At 44.8% G+C, this 19,687-nt stretch overlaps 2 protein-coding genes across 2 annotated transcripts; both read left to right on the top strand.

Annotated features, from left to right (window-relative positions):
• Positions 1–1,956: 1,956 nt before the first annotated feature.
• Positions 1,957–12,619, top strand: LOC123747373 (angiotensin-converting enzyme). Its single transcript, XM_045729540.2, is given in 15 exon segments — positions 1,957–2,451; positions 2,949–3,100; positions 3,821–3,838; positions 3,840–3,986; positions 4,272–4,368; positions 4,554–4,694; positions 4,988–5,124; positions 5,415–5,564; positions 6,265–6,434; positions 6,742–6,866; positions 7,720–7,963; positions 9,269–9,367; positions 10,421–10,561; positions 10,764–10,930; positions 11,333–12,619. Coding segments are annotated over 15 exon segments (1,980 nt in total). The 5' UTR covers positions 1,957–2,387; the 3' UTR covers positions 11,461–12,619.
• Positions 12,620–15,655: 3,036 nt separating this feature from the next.
• LOC138359906 (uncharacterized) lies at positions 15,656–19,616 on the top strand. Its single transcript, XM_069319741.1, has 3 exons — positions 15,656–16,298; positions 18,503–18,640; positions 19,249–19,616. Exons 1-3 carry the CDS (start codon positions 16,200–16,202, stop codon positions 19,423–19,425), a joined length of 414 nt encoding a protein of 137 aa, XP_069175842.1. The 5' UTR covers positions 15,656–16,199; the 3' UTR covers positions 19,426–19,616.
• Positions 19,617–19,687: the final 71 nt, after the last annotated feature.

Below are 19,687 nucleotides of genomic sequence, written 5' to 3'. Positions count from 1 at the left end.
TAATGCAGGAATACCGTGATGGCTTGCATCTACATTGATCTTGATTGGTTGATCTTAACAGTGATACAGCAGTTACATTATGTCGATTAATATCAGGTGGTGACTGACAAGGAAAACAATGAACAAAGATGCTTCATTGCAAGTAATGAAGTTTCAAATGTAATTAATCAGTGCGCATTTTAAGAAAAAAAATGGTGCCCAAGAGCAACTGTCAAGCTCCTCGGCTGCTGCCTTTGGTACTTGTGCTGTTACACTTGTTCCAAGCTGTTGTTGTTCCAAGTTGCTGTTGTTCCAGGCTGATGTTGTTTCAAGCTGCTGGCACCGCTGTTGTTTCTTTTATAGGGAGTTGTTGTTTGATGATGCTACTGCTCTTTCTGTGTTAAAGTGGTTGTTGTTACTACTGCTGTTGTTGTCAGTAATGGCTGATGGCACTACGCCCGTGGTCAGTAACGTTTCTTTTTAGGCGAAACAGTTCCATTTTTAGAAGGTCAACTCAAGAGAAGAGGCTTCATATAATGTCAATGGAGCCAGGAAGGCGTAAGCACCATACTATTTTCATTTCTTTTCTTTATTATGCACCCCATACCCATCCCGTGGGCGGTGGTGTAAAGGTTCATACCGCAGGTCACTTTTTACAACACCTAGCTCGGGGGAGGACGGAACCCTGGCCTTGAGAAGAACCTGCCTGAGGCATGGAGGTCATTATACTATGGCAGTATCTCCACTTGTACAAAACTCACTAGTGATTGACATCGTCAGCAACACCTGTCGAGGTCCTTGACCTTTGTAACCCGAAAGCGAAGTTACTATACCTTGAGATCATTTCGGTGCTTAGCGTCCCCGCGGCCCGGTCTTCAATCAAGCCTCCTCGTTACTGGACTGGTCAACAAGACTGTTGGACGCGGCTGCTCGCAGCCTGACGTATGAGTCACAGCCAGGTTGTTCAGGTATCCTTTGGAGGTGCTCATCAAGTTCTCTCTTGAACACTGTGAGGGGTCGGCCAGTTATTCCCCTTATGTGTATTGGAAGCATGTTGAATAGTCTCTGGCCTCTGATGTTGACAGTTCTCTCTCAGAGTACCTATTGCACCTCTGCTTTTCAACGGGGGTATTCTATACATCCTGCCATGCAGGCAGAGTTCCTTACACAGGACTTGTTTGAGAGATCACTGGTGAACATCACACCGATGCAGGGAGGGAATCAAACGAGTGGCGAACATCACCCCTTTCGAAGGCTGGGCCGCATAACGGGCTGGTTGGCTGGGTATAATCGGGTTGGAGGGAGGGTCAGCGGTTAGGGTCAAAACACCATAATTCAGTAGTGGCATACGTAGATTACTGGCTGCAGCACGCCACTACATTATGGTTGAAAGTGTATGGTTCAATTATTGTAAAATAATTAAAATATCACATACACACACATATTGGGACATTAGCAGGAAGGCTTACAAGTAGCTACAACAACCAGTGATTTGAGAGTCTCTTTGTCTCCTGTTTTTTCTGGCCATAGGGCAGGAGACAGCCTAAAGAGTTTTCCAGTCTTCAAATTACAGTATTTATAGTAATTATATTTTGCAACAATTCAAATTAAATACTGCATATTCACTGGTTTTAAGTATTAGCCTAAGATTTATATTATATAAGATGCAACCACTCAGCATATACAATTTAAACAACAATCCCCCAATCATTTTAATTTTTAGACAAGCCCGAAAAGCAATGAATATCAGCCTAATATACCAAAACGCGCTTCGTAATTTATATATCCATTAATTGAATCTTCTTCAATTGAATCTTGCAAATAAAATATTTGTATAATAATAATAATAATAATAATAATAATAATAATAATAATAATAATAATAATAATTCTTCTTCTTCTTATTATTATTGAATTAATAAAATGGGGGAGCCAAAATGGTTCTGATGTGGCCAAATGTGGATAATGATGGCTGCCGGTGGGCGCCTCTGGGGAAGTCCTTCAAAGCCCCAAATTTTACTCTTCAGTTACGCGCTAACAAAAGAGTAGAAATATTTCAGTAAGAAACGTATTTTCAGTATTATTATTTTCAGAAACAGTATTATAATTATTAGGATTTGGTTATTGTTTTAGGTTATTATGTTTAATAGGCTTTCAGCATAAAAGTTGTATATAAAACTATTATTGTTATCATACGTAGAAGTTTAAAAAATATATATATTACATATTCAGATAGACAAAGTTAACTTATTTGTGTGATTTTTTGTTGTTGACATGGGTGGCCATGCTGTGCGCGCATACGCGTGATTTTGCGCATGCGCGTGGGGAGATTTTGCGCATGAGCAGTGGTGCTGGTAGTGCCGGGCGAGGTCAGAGGGGCGGCGTGCCAGCAGTAGGCAGCGAGCATCATGCAGGGGCTGTGGCTGTGTCTCCTGGTCGCCTTCCCCTCCGTCACTTGCCAGAAATATGTAGGTAAGGTTCAGTAAGCTCTTAGGAAGTTGCTCTCGTGTCTGTAGGCTAACTCTCCCCCACCGAAATATCAAAACACTTGTCAGTTACACGAATGTAAAGACATGGAAGCATTCAGATTTGAAGCTGAGAGCTGGGATTTATTTTATTTGGGGGAAGAAGGGTGTTCATTTTGACTAGGATAGGGTGACCACGTAGATTTAAAGCCTAGCGATGAGACTGTGTAGCCTTCAGGTGAGTTTTGATGACCCCTGCTTATGTGATTACCTACTTTGATATCTTTTTTACAGACTTTTGATAAAAATCGATATAATATTGGAGGCATCTAGTGACCTATAATGTCTGGTCAACTCAAGTGATATCTTGCGATCTTTCATGACCTCTTTCAATCTCTTAATAACATCTGATGGTACCTATTTGTTACCTTTAAAGAATATTACCTCGGCAACCGCAGTTTGTCTCCTAATGACCCCATGTTTTCCTTGTGGGCGTCCCTGCAGGCGAGGTGCTGGTGTCGCGGGCGGTGGTGGAGAGGGCGGCCACAAGGTTCCTGAGGGAACGAGACCAACTGTTCTCCCATCAGTGTACCAGGACCATCACCGCCTCCTGGAACTACCACACCAACCGCACCCTCTACAACAAGCTCCGCCTGGTACGTGACCATTGGGGAGGAGAGTATAAGGTGCTCACTTATCTCCTGCCATTATTCTCCAGACCACACACTAGAAAGTGAAGGGACGACGACGTTTCGGTCCGTCCTGGACCATTCTCAAGTCGATTTCGGTCCAGGACGGACCGAAACGTCGTCGTCCCTTCACTTTCTAGTGTGTGGTCTGTGCCTCAAGTTAGTGTCTCCTCCTATTTATGAGGTTCACCTGCCTGAACCTTTCATAATACTGTAGCCTAATCCTCACAAACGTTGCGACGAGCCTAGTCCCAAATAACTGGAATATTTCTCGTTTAGTTTTATTTGTCATTAGGTTGCAGTTCCTCGCTATAGGGCAACATACTCCAGAATGATCCTCACATATGTCGTGTAGAATGGTCCAAGCCTAGTATACTTCTTCAGTGTGCACCTTATGCTTGAGTGTTCTGCTCAACACACTGTATATGGAAATATTATTATTATTGTTATTATTATTATTATTATTATTATTATTATTATTATTATTATTATTATTATTATTATTATTATTATTATTATTATGCCGTTCAGTGTTATACTTATTTAGGATTTTGTTATTATTTTAGGTTATTATGTTTAATAGGCTTTCAGCATAAAAGTTGTATATTTAACTATTGTTATACGTAGGAAACTATCCAAAATCACTCTTCCTGCCATTCACGCTCGCCTCCCTCCACCCTCCTGCAGCTGGCGGCGCAGGAGGAACTACCGGGTGCTGCAGAAGGACTCGTGGATGCTGGTGCAGAGATGGAAAGCGGTGGACAACTTCCTGGAGGACCCTTCCATCAAATACCAACTGCAAGCCATGTCTGTCCTCAGCCCCGCTGCCCTCTCCACCCCCTACCTGGCCACGGTGAGGAGCAGGGGGAGGGGAGGAGGGGCCCTTAAGGGTCCTGAGTGAGGGATGAGGGAAGGGGTCTAGTGTGAGGGATGAGGGAGGGGGTCTAGTGTGAGGGGAGGGGGGTCCAGTGTGAGGGATGAAGGAGGCTCAAGGATGAGAGATTAAGACTAAAATTAGCAGCGATTAAACGAATACAAAAAAGTAGAATAATAAATATAGATTTTCTACTCCTGAAATCACACGCAGAGTGGTGGTTTTAAGTGCTGCTCTGAGGTAATGTATCTGTAAATATTTCAGTACATGAGAACTGTGGAGGCGATGAAGGGCATCTACTCCAGCGCCTCCGTCTGCGACTACCACAACACCCAGCAGTGTGGCCTTACACCCGAGGAAGGTAGGTAGTTGGGTACTGGAGTAGGTGCAACTCCCAACCTGCAGACGTCATTATTACCCATCACTCTACAACTAATTTGGTTCTCTACCACTAGTTAGGCACGCCACCACTAGCTAAGTCACCACCATCACCACTATCTAGGCTCACCACCATCCCCAGCTGACCAAGTGTCTCGTCGGCCACAGGAGTAAATGAGATCATGCAGCGTAGCAGAGACGTAAAGGAGCTGGCTTACATCTGGAAGTCGTGGAGGCTTCAGACTCGAGGAATACGCAGCTCCTACGCCCTATACGTCGACCTGGCTAACCTGGCTGCCCAGACCAACCGTGAGTACCCCTGCTTGGTGAGGTGTCCGAGGCATCTAGTGACAAAAGGTGACTGGCAGTATCACGTTCGTTACAGTGACTGATAGTGACTGGTGAGTTATGGTGATTATGAAGCTTTGTGAGATAAGTTGAATATTAATGTCTGAGTTAGTGGTAGAAAGTTATGGTGATTATTTCTGGTAACCGAAAGCGTAATACCTTAGCAGAGGCTACGACATCCTAGCTGTGGCTAGGATACGTTGTCCCAGGTCAGGTCAGGTAGAGTGTGACCCAGGAGAGTGCCGTCCCCACAGGGCTCGCCAACAAAGGGGAGCTGGAGCTGGTGGAGTATGGGGGCGGAGCCTTTAAAGAGCAGATGCAAAAGGCCTGGGAGCAGCTGCAGCCGCTCTACCTCCAGCTGCATGCCTACACCAGGAGGAAACTCCGGCAGGTGTGTGTTTACTGGTCATATGTTTTATGAAGACAAAAACTACATAGAAATATCATATAAAAAATGTAGATTGTGTTTTATTATAAAAAAGTACGCCTTCTACGATTATTTGTTATTCTAGTGAGTATAATATTGAACAACTTAAGTGTTAGATACTTTTTCTAACAGTAGAACTAAATCGACCACGTTAGGAAAGTTACGAGTTTCTATAGAAAGATTATTTGTTTTACACTAACCTCCTGTGGTGGCGTGGCCTGTGCCTAACCTGTGACCTGTGTGGTGGTGTGCAGGTGTACGGGCCACAGGTGGTGACGGAGCGAGGGCCCTTACCTGCGCACCTGCTGGGGGACCTGTGGGGACACCAGTGGAAGATCTGGGACATCCTCGTTCCCTACCCTGGCAAGACCCGCCCCAGTGCCACCTTCGAGATGAAGAGGCAGGTGTGTATATGTGCGTAATTACCGTAGTAGTAGTAGTATTAACCTACGTAATTATGGTAGTAGTATTACCTAAATGTAGCTACAGTTGGTGCTACATAGTTTTCCCGGTTTGGAGCCTACTAATGCTAATTACTTACAGGATTTACAGGATGCGAGGCGAGCTACGCTGGTGGTATCCCGTTTTCTCGATACTATTTGTCATATGACGTCGTTTTGAATCGGAAGTTCATTTCGTAATATATATCACTCTCATTTCAATTATTCCATCCAGCTTTGTAAAAAGAATGTTTAAGCATGTTTAGGGTACCTTTATGTGAGTGTGTGTACCTTTTAAAGTCTCACTTCAAAAGTCCTTGCAGGGTTGAACTATAGTTCCTGAGCACAGTTTTAAGAGCTAGGGATTGTCTAATGCAATGTGTGTTCATGGGGTTGTGTGATCACTACACGTGTATTTACACGGACGTGTGTGTGTGTGTGCAGGTGGTTATAGTGTGCTAAAAACAATTATAAACACAAATGATAGCAACTAAATCAAATCAAGGGTATCTGAGACGCTTGTGATTGATTGAGTGATACAGATTCAGCCACCCCAGAGGTGGCACGGGCATGAATAGCCCGTAATTAAGATGCTTGTGTGAAGGCGCACTCTTATCTCCCCTCCCCTCTTCCCTCCTTGCCTGGTGATGGAGGACCCGCACAGTGGTACAACCCCAGGAAGATGTTTCAGGTCGCAGACGACTTCTTCGCCTCACTGGGCCTGCCGCGCCTGCCGCCCTCCTTCTGGCACGACTCCCTCCTCCAGAAGCCTCTCCACAGGAACGTCATCTGCCAAGCCTCCGCCTGGGATTTCTGCAACGGCAAAGACTTCAGGTACACTCATTAGCTTATAAACTCTCACGTACATACGTAGTCAACTATGGGCTCACCATAGCCCGTGCTACTTGGAACTTTTTGTTCCAAGTAGCGAATCTTAAACAACAACAACATACGTAGGCGCGATGGGGCCATTGTTAGATGTTTACAGTAGATGTTAATGATCCCACGAATTCTCTTTATAAATATTTCAACAACATTAAAATCAAATAAAACAATGCAAGAGAGATGTAATTTTTCTGACATTATTTTTTCCCCCTAAGCAACAGCAGTAACAACATATTAATATAGAGTGATGCTGCAGGATCAGTCAGTGCACAGAGGTGAGGGAGGAAGACCTGGCCTCCACCCACCACGAGACAACCCACCTCCAGTACTTCCTCCACTACAGCCACCTACCCTACGTCTACCGCCAGGGGGCCAACCCAGGTAACTCCTCACTCCACGCCCATACTCAGGCCTTTTTAAGGGGTTCGTTAGTAGCCTTGGTTATGCAGGCGAGGAGTCACAATAACGTGGCTAAAGTAAGTTGACCAGACCACACACTAGAAGGTGAAGGGACGACGACGTTTCGGTTCGTCCTGGACCATTCTCAAGTATATTGTGACACATAGTCTTGGTTATGTGTCTTGGTGTTGAGAGTTACAATTAACGCAGGGAACTACTGGATCACCACCAGTCAACAAAGCAAGCAACCTCTGAGAGCCAGGTAACTCATTTCAGGTATCCTTGTTTATTGATGTTCTCTTAATCGGCCTGGCAAAGTCTTAAGCTTCAACTTAATATTGATCTAAACAATTATTGATTTTTTTTTTATTAAATGCGTATTAGGCAACGAGACAAAACCCTTTAAAAACTATATTTCGTGAATATATTCTAAGTATCTGTTGTTGCCTCATAATGGTCAAAATGTTGAATGTTTTCATTACGTTAGTACAGTTGACACTGTTGGATATGTCGATCTTTACGGAGAATATTATACTAACGGATGCGCGAAGGCATGTGTGGACGTCACTATAATCCAGGTGTGGCCGTTACCATAATCCAGTTGTAGCTATCTACTAAATACAGGTGTACTCCAGGTAGGGACGTCAGTGGCTGCAAATGTGCTATCATGTGTATGAATATTAACTTGCAATTGTTCCCTTGACGGAGGCATTCCTCAGCTGCAATCCTCCCCACGATGAAGGTTTTCAGGTCCCTAAACCTTGTGGCCACCGCCTTTTTTCCCATCCACCAGGGCGAATTGTACGATATTTCTTACCCCATAATTTCCGTGCAGGTTTCCAGGAGGCGCTAGGCAACGCGGTGCAGATGAGTGTCTCTACGACACAGCATCTCCAGAAACTGAGGCTCCTGAGGACGCTGAAGGATGAGCCGGAGGTTGACATCAACTTCCTTCTGCAGGAAGCCACCGATAAACTTGCTTTCATGCCCTACGCTTATCTGATGGATCAGTGGCGATGGCGGGTCTTTGACGGCACCTACAAGGAGAGGGACTGGAACTGTGCCTGGTGGGACCTGAGGTGAGGTGCTGCAGGTGGGACCTGAGGTGAGGTGCTGCATGTGGGACCTGAGGTGAGGTGCTGCAGGTGGGACCTGAGGTGAGGCGCTGCAGGTGGGACCTGAGGTGAGGCGCTGCAGGTGGGACCTGAGGTGAGGTGCTGCAGGTGGGACCTGAGGTGAGGTGCTGCAGGTGGGACCTGAGGTGAGGTGCTGCAGGTGGGACCTGAGGTGAGGCGCTACAGGTGGGACCTGAGGTGAGGCGCTACAGGTGGGACCTGAGGTGAGGCGCTATAGGTGGGACCTGAGGTGAGGTGCTGCAGGTGGGACCTGAGGTGAGGCGCTGCAGGTGGGACCTGAGGTGAGGCGGGTGGGACCTGAGGTGACGCGCTACAGGTGGGACCTGAGGTGAGGCGGGTGGGACCTGAGGTGAGGTGCTGCAGGTGGGACCTGAGGTGAGGTGCTACAGGTGGGACCTGAGGTGAGGCGGGTGGGACCTGAGGTGACGCGCTACAGGTGGGACCTGAGGTGAGGCGGGTGGGACCTGAGGTGAGGTGCTGCAGGTGGGACCTGAGGTGAGGTGCTACAGGTGGGACCTGAGGTGAGGTGCTACAGGTGGGACCTGAGGTGAGGTGCTGCAGGTGGGACCTGAGGTGAGGTGCTACAGGTGGGACCTGAGGTGAGGTGCTGCAGGTGGGACCTGAGGTGAGGTTCTGCAGGTGGGACCTGAGGTGAGGTGCTGCAGGTGGGACCTGAGGTGAGACGCTACAGGTGGGACCTGAGGTGAGGTGCTGCAGGTGGGACCTGAGGTGAGGTGCTGCAGGTGGGACCTGAGGTGAGGTGCTACAGGTGGGACCTGAGGTGAGGCGCTACAGGTGGGACCTGAGGTGAGGCGCTACAGGTGGGACCTGAGGTGAGGCACGACAGCTGAGTAATGTCACCACATTAGCAGTGTGTGGTGGCCAGTGACTCACCACATTACCAGCGCTAAACACGCCACATTTCGGTTCTCTTGTTATATTCTTAGTTTACCCAATTTTCTTACAATATACAATTCAGTTTTATTTTGAAAATTTAGTGAAATTATTATGCATTTTTAAATTTATTTTACTCTATAATTTAGTGAATTTAAACAAAATAACTATGTATTGCAAATGCATTATTTGCTGGCCCAAATGTAGTTACATATTTACAGCCGTGTTGTAGCCTGTAGCCTCTCTGTAGCCCTAGTGCAGAAGTTAAGCGTATAATATAATGCCTGTTCTAAATCTCGTCTGTACTTCTTGGTGGGGCTTCTCTAGTATGATCCGTTATGGTGTCTTCTGCAGATATAGCGTTCAGGGCGTGAAGCCTCCAGAGCTCCGCAGCGAGGACGACTTCGACCCAGCAGCCAAGTACCAGGTGGGCGCCGACCTCTCCTTCACCAGGTGGGTCTCAAATGCAAGGTGGGCCTTAGGGGTCTTCTTCACCAGGTGGGTCTCAAATATCAGGTGGGCCTCAGAGGGTCTCCTACACCAGGTGGGTCTCAAATACCAGGTGGGCCTTAGAGGGTCTCCTACACCAGGTGGGTCTCAAATACCAGGTGGGCCTCAGAGGGTCTCCTACACCAGGTGGGTCTTAAATACCAGGTGGGCCTTAGGGGTCTCCTACACCTGGTGGGTCTCAAATACCAGGTGGGCCTCAGAGGGTCTCCTACACCAGGTGGGTCTTAAATACCAGGTGGGCCTTAGGGGTCTCCTACACCTGGTGGGTCTCAAATACCAGGTGGGCCTCAGAGGGTCTCCTACACCAGGTGGGTCTTAAATACCAGGTGGGCCTTAGGGGTCTCCTACACCTGGTGGGTTTCAGGACCTCATACACGCTTTAAAATACTCACATCGCTAAACTTCATGATGTTTTAATCCTTCGTCCCAATATATCTGATGGCCTAGAGAAATATTCCCTTGCACGTGGGAATCTGTTTCTCGCAACTTACCCTTCTAAAATTATAATACTTATTGTAACTATTTGGTAGAAAGTACCGAACTGTAGTGATGGACCAACAAAAGGTTGACGTTTTGTATTACTGATGTTGGCCAAATGAAAAGCTGTTAAACAGCAACATAAAAATAGAACCTAGTTTAACCTCTCCTATCAATCATATGCTTAATACACGCTATCTTAGGCTTAATAATAGTATATATATGTGTGCTATACTAGGCCTAAGAATGTTTGGGATTGATTTTTAGTTTGATATTTCCGGACTATAACGTTAATAGTATAAAAAGTAAACTTTTTTTGGTGGTCCGACCTATTGATACTCTCGACTAAATAGTTACTATAAGTACTGTCATTTCAGGAGGATAGGTTGATTTCTCCCGCCTCAGACGAACGGTGCTCCTAATATATTTATGTTTTAGAGCAAGTGAATATATAGTGGAATTTTGTTGTTGATTAGCGAGTCACAAGGGTATTAAATAGGGGTATAATGTGTATTGCAGGTATTTTGTTGGCATCGTGCTGCAGTTTCAGTTCTACAAGGCTCTGTGCATCAAGGCAGGAGAATACGATCCGCTCTACCCTTCCAAGCCGCTCCACAAGTGCGACTTCTATCAGTCGAAGGAGGCTGGCAGCGCAATGCGGTATGTTTGTGACAGTTTCCTAGGAGTAGATGAAGCCTTGTTAGGCTCTCTTAGTAATAGATAACTTGAGAGAACACTCAAAAAGTGGCCATAATGCTAAAACTACATGAGCTTGGTTAGGGAATCCTGAAGTGCCGCATCAGGGCGTGCAGCACCACCATTACTTTGTATTCTTTTGGCAGCAAATGCATTGATTCCACAGGGCGATGATGCAGCTGGGGAAGTCGAGGCCGTGGCCAGAGGCGCTGGAGGCGTTGACGGGCCAGAGGGAGATAGACGCCTCCGCCATGAGAGACTACTTCAGGCCCCTGGAAGAGTGGCTGAAGCAGGACAATCAGCGCCATGAAGAGTTCGTTGGTTGGAGGGCAGGTTAGCAGTACAATCCATGCTTCATTCCAGCATCCCTTGCTTATTAAAGTATTCAAAGCACACCAGGTGCTTCTGGGAAATTTAACATTTGCTTTAGCGACCAAATTATGCATGGATATTCCTATATACTAACGTGACGGTGAAAATATCTTTGAAGCCGTCTGTGGACTCGAGCTTGCGTCCTGGCCCATCCCAGTTCCATTCCACACACGGCTTCAAAGGTTTTCTCAAACATATATCACATTACTGCGATTTCATTGTGTACAAACTTGTCTCTGTTGATCATTTTAACGTTCTAGATCACCTGTCTTAAAATGTAAGAAATGTTAAACCTCGTGTGGATTAAGGGTGAGGAAGAACCAGTCAGTAACAGGGTGGTGTTTCTCTCTCTCTCTCTCCCAGACAACCAGTACTGCTTGTATCAGAAGTCCAGCTGGTCGCCCTTCGCTGTTCACACCTCCGCCCTTGATACCTTCTCTCCATCAAGCACCAACTCTACCATCAGTGATCAACTTCCCTACTACAGTTGAAGCATATCTCAATTGCCTTTTTTTGCAATTGCTATATAAGAATTTTTGTCATTAGTGTAGAATATGTCAACACTATTTTTTTTTGGTTGTGGGTGTTGATAAACAGTGAATTTTAACAATGTGTTTGTTAACACATAATACGTTTAAATATGGTGTTTGTTAACACAGGAACCTTTAAGTATGTGTTTGCTAACACAGGGAACATTGAAGGATGGTGTTTATTAGCCCGAGAAATGTTTAAGGGTGGTACTTATTAACACAAGAAATGCTTAAGGATGTTTTATAACACAGGGAACGTTTAATTATGGCTACGGGCCAACCAGCAAATTTGATGTTGGACTTAAGACCTATAAACCCCGGAAGGGTTAAGGCCACCACAATAGCTTACTGACCATCCAGCAAGTATACTTTAATCTTGATCATATTCTGGCACTAAACTTATTGGATATATACCGAGAAGCGGGTGCATCTCCGGCACCTCTGTATAGAGATATTTGAGAGGCTCGGTCAAGCTTCGGTCAAGCCCTCCTTTTTCTGACGAGAGAGGTATATGGCTGGGGAGCCAGCGGTGGGCACACGAGAGACGAGAATAGTTTGTGTGACACTAGGCTAAATTACACTTGTATTAATGTGTTGGATTTTTCTGAGTGTTTTCTCCGTGTTTGGAGAGGTGAAACCATGAAGATGATAATATTGTTATGTATCACCATGCTTCTGTTCTTGGATTTAACTTGTTAAGTTATTTTACTCGTGGTGTTTTTTTAGGAGGCTATGCTAATGCCAGCTGAACTGTATTCTGATGTTGATAAGTTTGTTCAGCTGTATCCTTGACGCTGGGAAATGAAAATTATGTTATTAGTGTAACTTTCACCTGTCTATATCAGAATACTTATTCAGCCATTCTGAGTTCAAGCGCAGCTAATCTACTTAAATATAGCCTATGTTTGCATGTTTATATTACATTACTACTGAGTCTAAGTTATGATAAAAATAAATTGTATGTCCAAAGTCTGTACCGTTAAGTCTTGGTTATGATTCCATGACAATTTATGTCAACTAAACCATTTCAAAAACCTTCTAGATAATTTCTGAATGGTCCGAGAATGTAGAAAAAAAAGTAAAACAAAATCACCAAATTTTATAGAGCAATGAGACCCCCCTTGTTGTTTTTATCATATATACCAAGTTGGGTCAAACTCCTGTTTTCAGAATGCTGGTGACAAAAATAAATATTTAGCTTAGGAATAGCAGGGAAATTAAATAAACTAGACAAGGAGGTAGTAGGAAGCAACCCCGGTGGCAAGAAAGACAGGTACCAAAAGCTGAAGCTCAATTGTTTACACACAAATAGTAAGTGCTTTCGTGAATCTGGCCCCTGTTAAACATATAGTTCAGCGATTTATTTAACAATCAACCACAGTAGGTGATTGTAGTGCTTTTAAAAATGCTAAGCTAACCTACAAACATAAATACACAGATTTACGTCTGTCCTACATAAACAGTGTTCGAGGTGTCTTTTACACAGTGTCATTAATGTGCATTTACAAAGGAGAAATGTAATTCTGACCAGTTTCCACATACCCTGTATACAAATACACACACATACATATATATACATACATACACCTATTTCTCTCCTACTTTGACAGGGTAAGATAGCTTCTATAGAAACTAGTGTGATATTAAACACTTAACCACTGAAGGAGATTAAGATGCTTTTACAAGCTCAGGTTATAGGTACATGCATTGTATAACAGATGCATTACATAGTCACTCTTGGGTACAAGTCCAATATATCATCAAGTGTTTCAGTATTCATACGTGTAAGCTGGCCTGGGAATGTGGGCAGGATTATAGGGAGTGTGGGCGAGGCAGGTGCAATGGACTTGTAGGGGAAGAACGTGTAGCACGCTAGGCTCTCCCTGCATTACCTTAATTATGATATCGGTCCCCATCTCCCTCGCACCCTCACCCTTCCTCCCTCCCTCACCCTCCGTAACTATTCACGCCCTCCTTCACCTTCCATTCATTACCCTCCTTCACCTTCCATTCATTACCCTCCTTCCGTTCGTCACCCTTCCATCCCTCTTTCATCTTCCTTCTGTCACCCTTCCTCCCTCCCTCCATACTAGTCATGACTCCCAGATCTTTGCACACGCTGCAAATGGTTAGTCCCCAGACACCTTAATGAGTTCAATAAATACAGAGCGTCCTTAACGAAGCTGTAAGATGTCTGCGACAAAGTAACAATAAGCCAGTAGAGATACGGGTGATCAAACTGCTGCTGCCTTGATCGGCAGAAAGTGATGAGCACCGAGGTGCACCAGCAGTTCCTGTACAAAGTGCTGGGGTGATGTGGGAATACCTCCGAGAAAGAAACAGAAGGTAATGATGAGAAATGCTACGCTTGGGCATTCAAGGGAACTTCTAAAGAAAATGCGCATTGGACAAAGATGGGCTTAGGCCCTAATGAATTCATCCTACAATCACACCTTAGTGAGATAACTCGACAGAGTAGACAAATAAATGATGTTCAAACAAGAAAATTATAATAGGGACGAAGAACCAAGGTGGGAAACCCGGAGATGCAATTGAGTCAGAAATGTCAGAAAGCTATGTGTTATTGTAAAGCTAGAGATGTAAACACGTGGAATAGGTTAAACTAGAGGTAATATTGTCATGATGCACTCAATAGGCAATGTCAACCACAAAATATGATACGATGCACGAAGAAAGTGATTAATTTCATTTGCCAATGGACAACTGGAAAGGCGGAGCTAAAGAGATGCGGCTCGATCCTGGATACACCGCTTGGTAAACACACGCATGCGCAACATCGAGGAGCGCAGAAGTCGCCTCGGGCACGAGGCCATTAAAAGAATTACTGTACACATGTGTGACCTACTAAGAGTGGAGTGGCGGACAGCCCACACGCAACCCGTGCTTTCCCCAACAAACACATCACCTAATAAAATACTAGGCATTACGTAAATGTAACCCCTGACACAGACAAGCGAGAGTCAGAAGCAGCCAGGGCGGCCACCAGTCGCCTACGGTCAGGGTACGAGGCGGGTGTTGCTTGTCCGAGAGTGGGATACAAGGTCTGTGACCTAGTGTGTATACTGTGTATGTGTGTAGCAGCACTCTCATATCTAGGAGATGCCTCACAATATATATCATGTGTAACAACACATATGTTGGAGTAAATATGGCATATATTGTAAAGAAAATCTATAGGAGCCATGAGGAGGATTCGAACCTGCATACTGGGTACTGTCAAGCATATGCCCTAAACCACTCTGCCACGATATGCTGAAAACTATATAACCTGGGATTCAATTGCATCCCGCTAGGAGTCCTGAGGCTTCCACTGAAGTCCAATCGTGGTTTAATGCATTGCCCACATGTACCCTGGCTATGGTACGAGTTCTACCTCAACGCTTCTCTTCAAATGCACAAAGAAATCACAGTAACGTGATGTACTGGACATTGCGTACTCTCCGCATATGCTTGGGAGAACCCAGTGTGCTGGTTCAAATCTTCTCCTTGGCTCCTACTGACTCTCTCTCTCACACAAAAGAGAGAGAGCTACCCAAACTTAGGGTAGCTTTGGTATAACCGCTACCCTTAGTTACTAGGCGAGTACTATATGCAGGGTTACAGAGTTGGTGGCTGTGATATTAACAGTTTCGCCTCTCAGGTTGGTTTGTCATCAAAGACAGGTAATCAGTTAGCCGGCACTGACACACTTTGGATGCATTATGAGGATATTATCAAGAGCATGAGAATAAATAAAATAGTTGCAAAGCTCCTGGTACTTCATAAACGGTAGGTGTGAAGGGTTTAGTGACTTGACATTCAGTAATGTGTATATCATGACCCAGTTCCTGCTGAGAGACTTCACATCAGGATTGTTTGTTGTTATTTAAGATTCAGCTACTCTGAACAAGTTCCAAGTGGCACGGGCTATGGTGAGCCCGTAGTGGACTTACCTGGCACAGGAGTGGGGCTGAGGTCACATCAGGAGTGCTCAGCGTTGAGAGATTCATCACTTGCAGTCACCTGCCACAGGGTAACGTAACCCAAATTGATCCTGGCAATTACTATGTCACACTCTGGAAAAAGTTGCCTTACTGAATGATTGGTCTGGTGAATTGATTTGCTTGGATGACTGCTTAACTGGTTCTTTGGTTGAGTGAATGACGCAGTGGCTGGTCGAATGAGTGACTAACGGATTGGTTGATTTTGTTTAGTAATATATAATTACAAAACTCAAAACTGAACTACCTAATGATTGATTGACCTATTGGTAGAGTAAATCGAAGATAGTGACTAGGTTACCCGTTAATTTACCTATTGGTTAACTAATTAACTCCTTAACCGATTGATCGATAATCCATATGACTCTAGTAGGTTTACTAAGCGACAAATTGATGAAGTGGGGCTTTGGTGATGACTGCTTTTTAAAAACATGGAAATTGACGAAGTTGACCACAGGTGACGGAAGGAAGGTAAACACTGGAGTATCGCTTAGTTGAATGAATGTTCGAATATCGCATATTTGTGACGTCGGAACGTTTAAACATCTAAACGTCGAGACGTTGGAACATTGCTACCTTCAGGCGTCATAATTTGAAACCTTGGTAACACAGCAACTGGAACATCGAGGTATTGAAACATTGAGCCACAGGCTTGGAGAAGTGAAGCCTGAAGCATCGAGGTGGCAGCAGTATAGGAGGATGAGCGGAACAGGAGAGGAGGACGAGGGGGCGAAGAGCCCCGGTTCCCGCAGCCCCCCTGTGGACGTTTCTGGCCTTAAGGAAAACCAACAGCCCAAGGTAATTACTGAAGCCTCCTTTGTTTGCTGTTAATAGTAAAAACAAATACAATTTTGTTTAGTATTTGTTAGTTTTGGAATATCTAGCAAAATTAACTATATGTTGAGTATGCTTTCTGTATATGCAAAAGCCAACCCATCCTCAGACCAAGTCCATTCCATCCAGCGGTCAACCCCAAAGACGCATTCCATCAGTTTTAACATTCTGTTCATTCAAAACAAACCTTTTTCTCAAATATAAATTAATATAATATATTAGCATATTGTGCATATATAGGCATAGGTTAGGTTAGGTGGTTAGGTTCTGTTGGCGATTATTTGCATTTGTGGTACGTGGGTGAAGCATTTATAGCGTTGTGGTTCGAACAAAATTCGTCAGTGAAGCACTTGTTCCGGAAGCGTTCGAACGAAATCAGTTGTGAGTCGTGTGTAAATCGTTTTTCATTCATAAACAGCGGGTTTGGTGGGTGCATGTAGTCACTTTTGGGCCTTTGTTTAGAGGACGGGTTGTCAAAAGCATTGTACTCTAATTTAGTGTGTTTTGGAATTTTCGCTGTGGACCTCTTGCTCGTGACGTCGCACGATCAGTGATGTTTGTTTACATGTGACAGTGGGTGTCCCGGGCGGCAGTCTTCATATTGAGTCTGTGGGCGCATGCGGTCCTACCATCAGTTGTCGTCACTAAATCAGCGATAATATATCGAGTCTACAAAAGTATAATATAACAAGTTCAGGCGTTGAATACCATAGTGTCGCATCATAACAAATGTAGGTCTAGCAGAGTGGGGGTGAATTGGTAACTGGTAATTAGACTGCACGAAGACGGAAATTTACGTGAAATTCATAATGTCGAATGCGTGTTTTGCAAGATTTTCAGCCATCATGTATATATATATTATATTGTATATTAAAATATAAACAAATAACATATTAACTATCGCCGTGCTTCATAACGCTTTTGAGAGATTCAGGTCAGAGGTCTAGAGTTAAATTCCAGCGGCAGGAAGTAAGCCGTTTAGCCCACTTTTCTTTCATGTGCTGCCTCTGTTCACCAGCAATAAATAGGTATCGGGAGTTGGGCACCTGTTATGGGATACATCCTGGGCAAGGTCAGTCGTTAATTGATCGAGGCCCTAATCCTATGGATGGGCCTAACAGGTTTCTTGTCCTCGAATCTGAAAACGCCATATTAGTCATATTACTGTGTCCTTGAAGTAGTCATATTACTTGTGTCCTTGACGCTGAATTATGTCACTATGACTGAACTGTGTGTGCGCCCAGCTAGTGTAATGTATGGTGTCGTTGTGTAATATGTTGTTGTTATAGGTTCAGCTACTCGGATCAAGTTCCAAGTAGCACGGGCTATGGTGAGCCCGTAGTGGACTTACCTGGCACAGGAGCGGTGTTGTATAATACTGCGTAAGAGTGTATAGAATTGTAGGTAGGTGTGGTGTGTTGTAAATGATCGTGTAGCGTGTGGTATTCGTGTAGAAGCCGGAGGCAGGGGAGGGGCCTCATTGTTGATGTATCTTGTTAACACTAAACACACGCACACGCCCATAATGCTCTCACACGCATCCACCCACCCGTAATGCGCGTGCACGCACGCATCCACTCGTAATACGCGTACCAACACCTCCGATCCTGCAAGCACGAATAGTAAATACATACACAAGTCTTCATGGACAGTGCTGGGGAGTCGTAGTGCAAAGGGCTCGGGTACGATTTTCTTAAGCAAAAATAAATGGGCATTCCTTCACTTGATGCCTCTCCTCACCTTGCAGTAAATCGGTACCTGGAAGTTAAACAGCTGCAACAGGCTGCAATCTAGTGATGTGTATGTATGTGAGATAGGGTGTGAGAGAGAAAGAAATGCATGTAGTAGATATGATAAAGAAAATTAGGTCGGGAATCGATACAATAGACGACGGACGGTTATTTTGACCAGACCACACACTAGAAGTTGAAGGGACGACGAAGTTTCGGTCCGTCCTGGACCATTCTCACAATCGACTTGAGAATGGTCCAAGACGGACCGAAACGTCGTGGTCCCTTCAACTTCTAGTGTGTAGTCTGGTCAACATACTTCAGCCATGTTGTGACATCGCCTGCAACGGACGGTTAGAAAGGACGGGATCAAAGAGCTGACAGTTCAGTCCTGCAGGAACACCGTGGCTATGCTAACTCTGGTCTCTGGCTTGACAGCAGCAGGGAGGAGTGGCAGAGGTAGAGGGCCGGCGGTGGTCAGGTCCCGCAGGTGGCGGCGGCGGCGGCATCCTTAGGCTCGATCCAGCCAAGCCTCGCCGGGCCTCAGCCGCCTCCGTAGACTTCAAGGCTGACAAGGTAAGGGACCGCGGCTTCTAAGTGTTGGGGCCATTACACGGTGCTTATATCGTACTCTACTACATTTACCTTTTGCTTCGTTCACTGCTTTTCTTTTTAATCATCACATATAATACTGTAGCTTTAATTTGGGATTGAATAACTGTCTCTGGGCTGTATCATAATATAATGAAATACTTTGTGATTGAATCTTATTTTACTACAAGTTATCTTCTAGTTATCTTCTATATTAAACAAATATGATTAAAGTTGTTTTTAAATATATTTATCTTATTGTCAATATTGTGTCCTATACTTTCCTTGGTTCCTTGATGATGACGACGGTCATCCAAACTTTGTTGTTAGTCAGAGCTATATGTTCTCTAAGTTTGTTTAATGAAAACATTTAGTTAGCAATTCTTATGTAGTGTTCAGAGTAGAAATTGTATTTGCTTTTCTTGCTATATAATCTTCCATGACCCTCCGATCTCTCCATAGTTCTCTAAGCTCTCCCCATACCCCCTGAACTCTATCACGACTCTTATAGTCCCTCGAGTTCTCCTATAGCTCTTTGAGGTTCTCTATATTATAAGTTTCACTATTGATGATGGTGACCTCCCCCTGAGCAGGATGACCCCGCCTCGCCGTGTCCCAGCGACCGTCTGAGTGTCACCTGGGCTGATGGTGAGAGATCAGTGTCCAGCGACGCGGTGTCACTGGTCCCGCGGGGTCCCATGTCTCCCGACCCGCCCCCCGTCATCACACTTCCCCGGGTAAGTTCTGCGTGTGGTATGGGGGAGAGATGATTGATTGATGAAGGTTAAGCCACCCAAAAGGTGGCACGGGCATGAATAGCCCGTAAGTGGTGGCCCTTTTGACCCATTACCAGTATCGAGAGCTGATACTGGAGATCTGTGGAGGTGCAACCAAGGTGGAGAGAGTAAGGGAACTTTTGTTTATAGAGCTTGTTGTTGATTTATGATATAACTCTGAAGGACATAGTGGGCGTGTTCAAAACTGTAACCTGATGAGATTTAGTGTTTTATTAAGTTTTCTGATGTTGGTATA

The sequence above is a fragment of the Procambarus clarkii genome, chromosome 94 (genome assembly GCF_040958095.1).
Source record: "Procambarus clarkii isolate CNS0578487 chromosome 94, FALCON_Pclarkii_2.0, whole genome shotgun sequence".
Taxonomy (NCBI): domain Eukaryota; kingdom Metazoa; phylum Arthropoda; class Malacostraca; order Decapoda; family Cambaridae; genus Procambarus; species Procambarus clarkii.
Note: the sequence above shows the minus strand (reverse complement) of the source record. Positions and strands in the feature narration are given on the sequence as shown.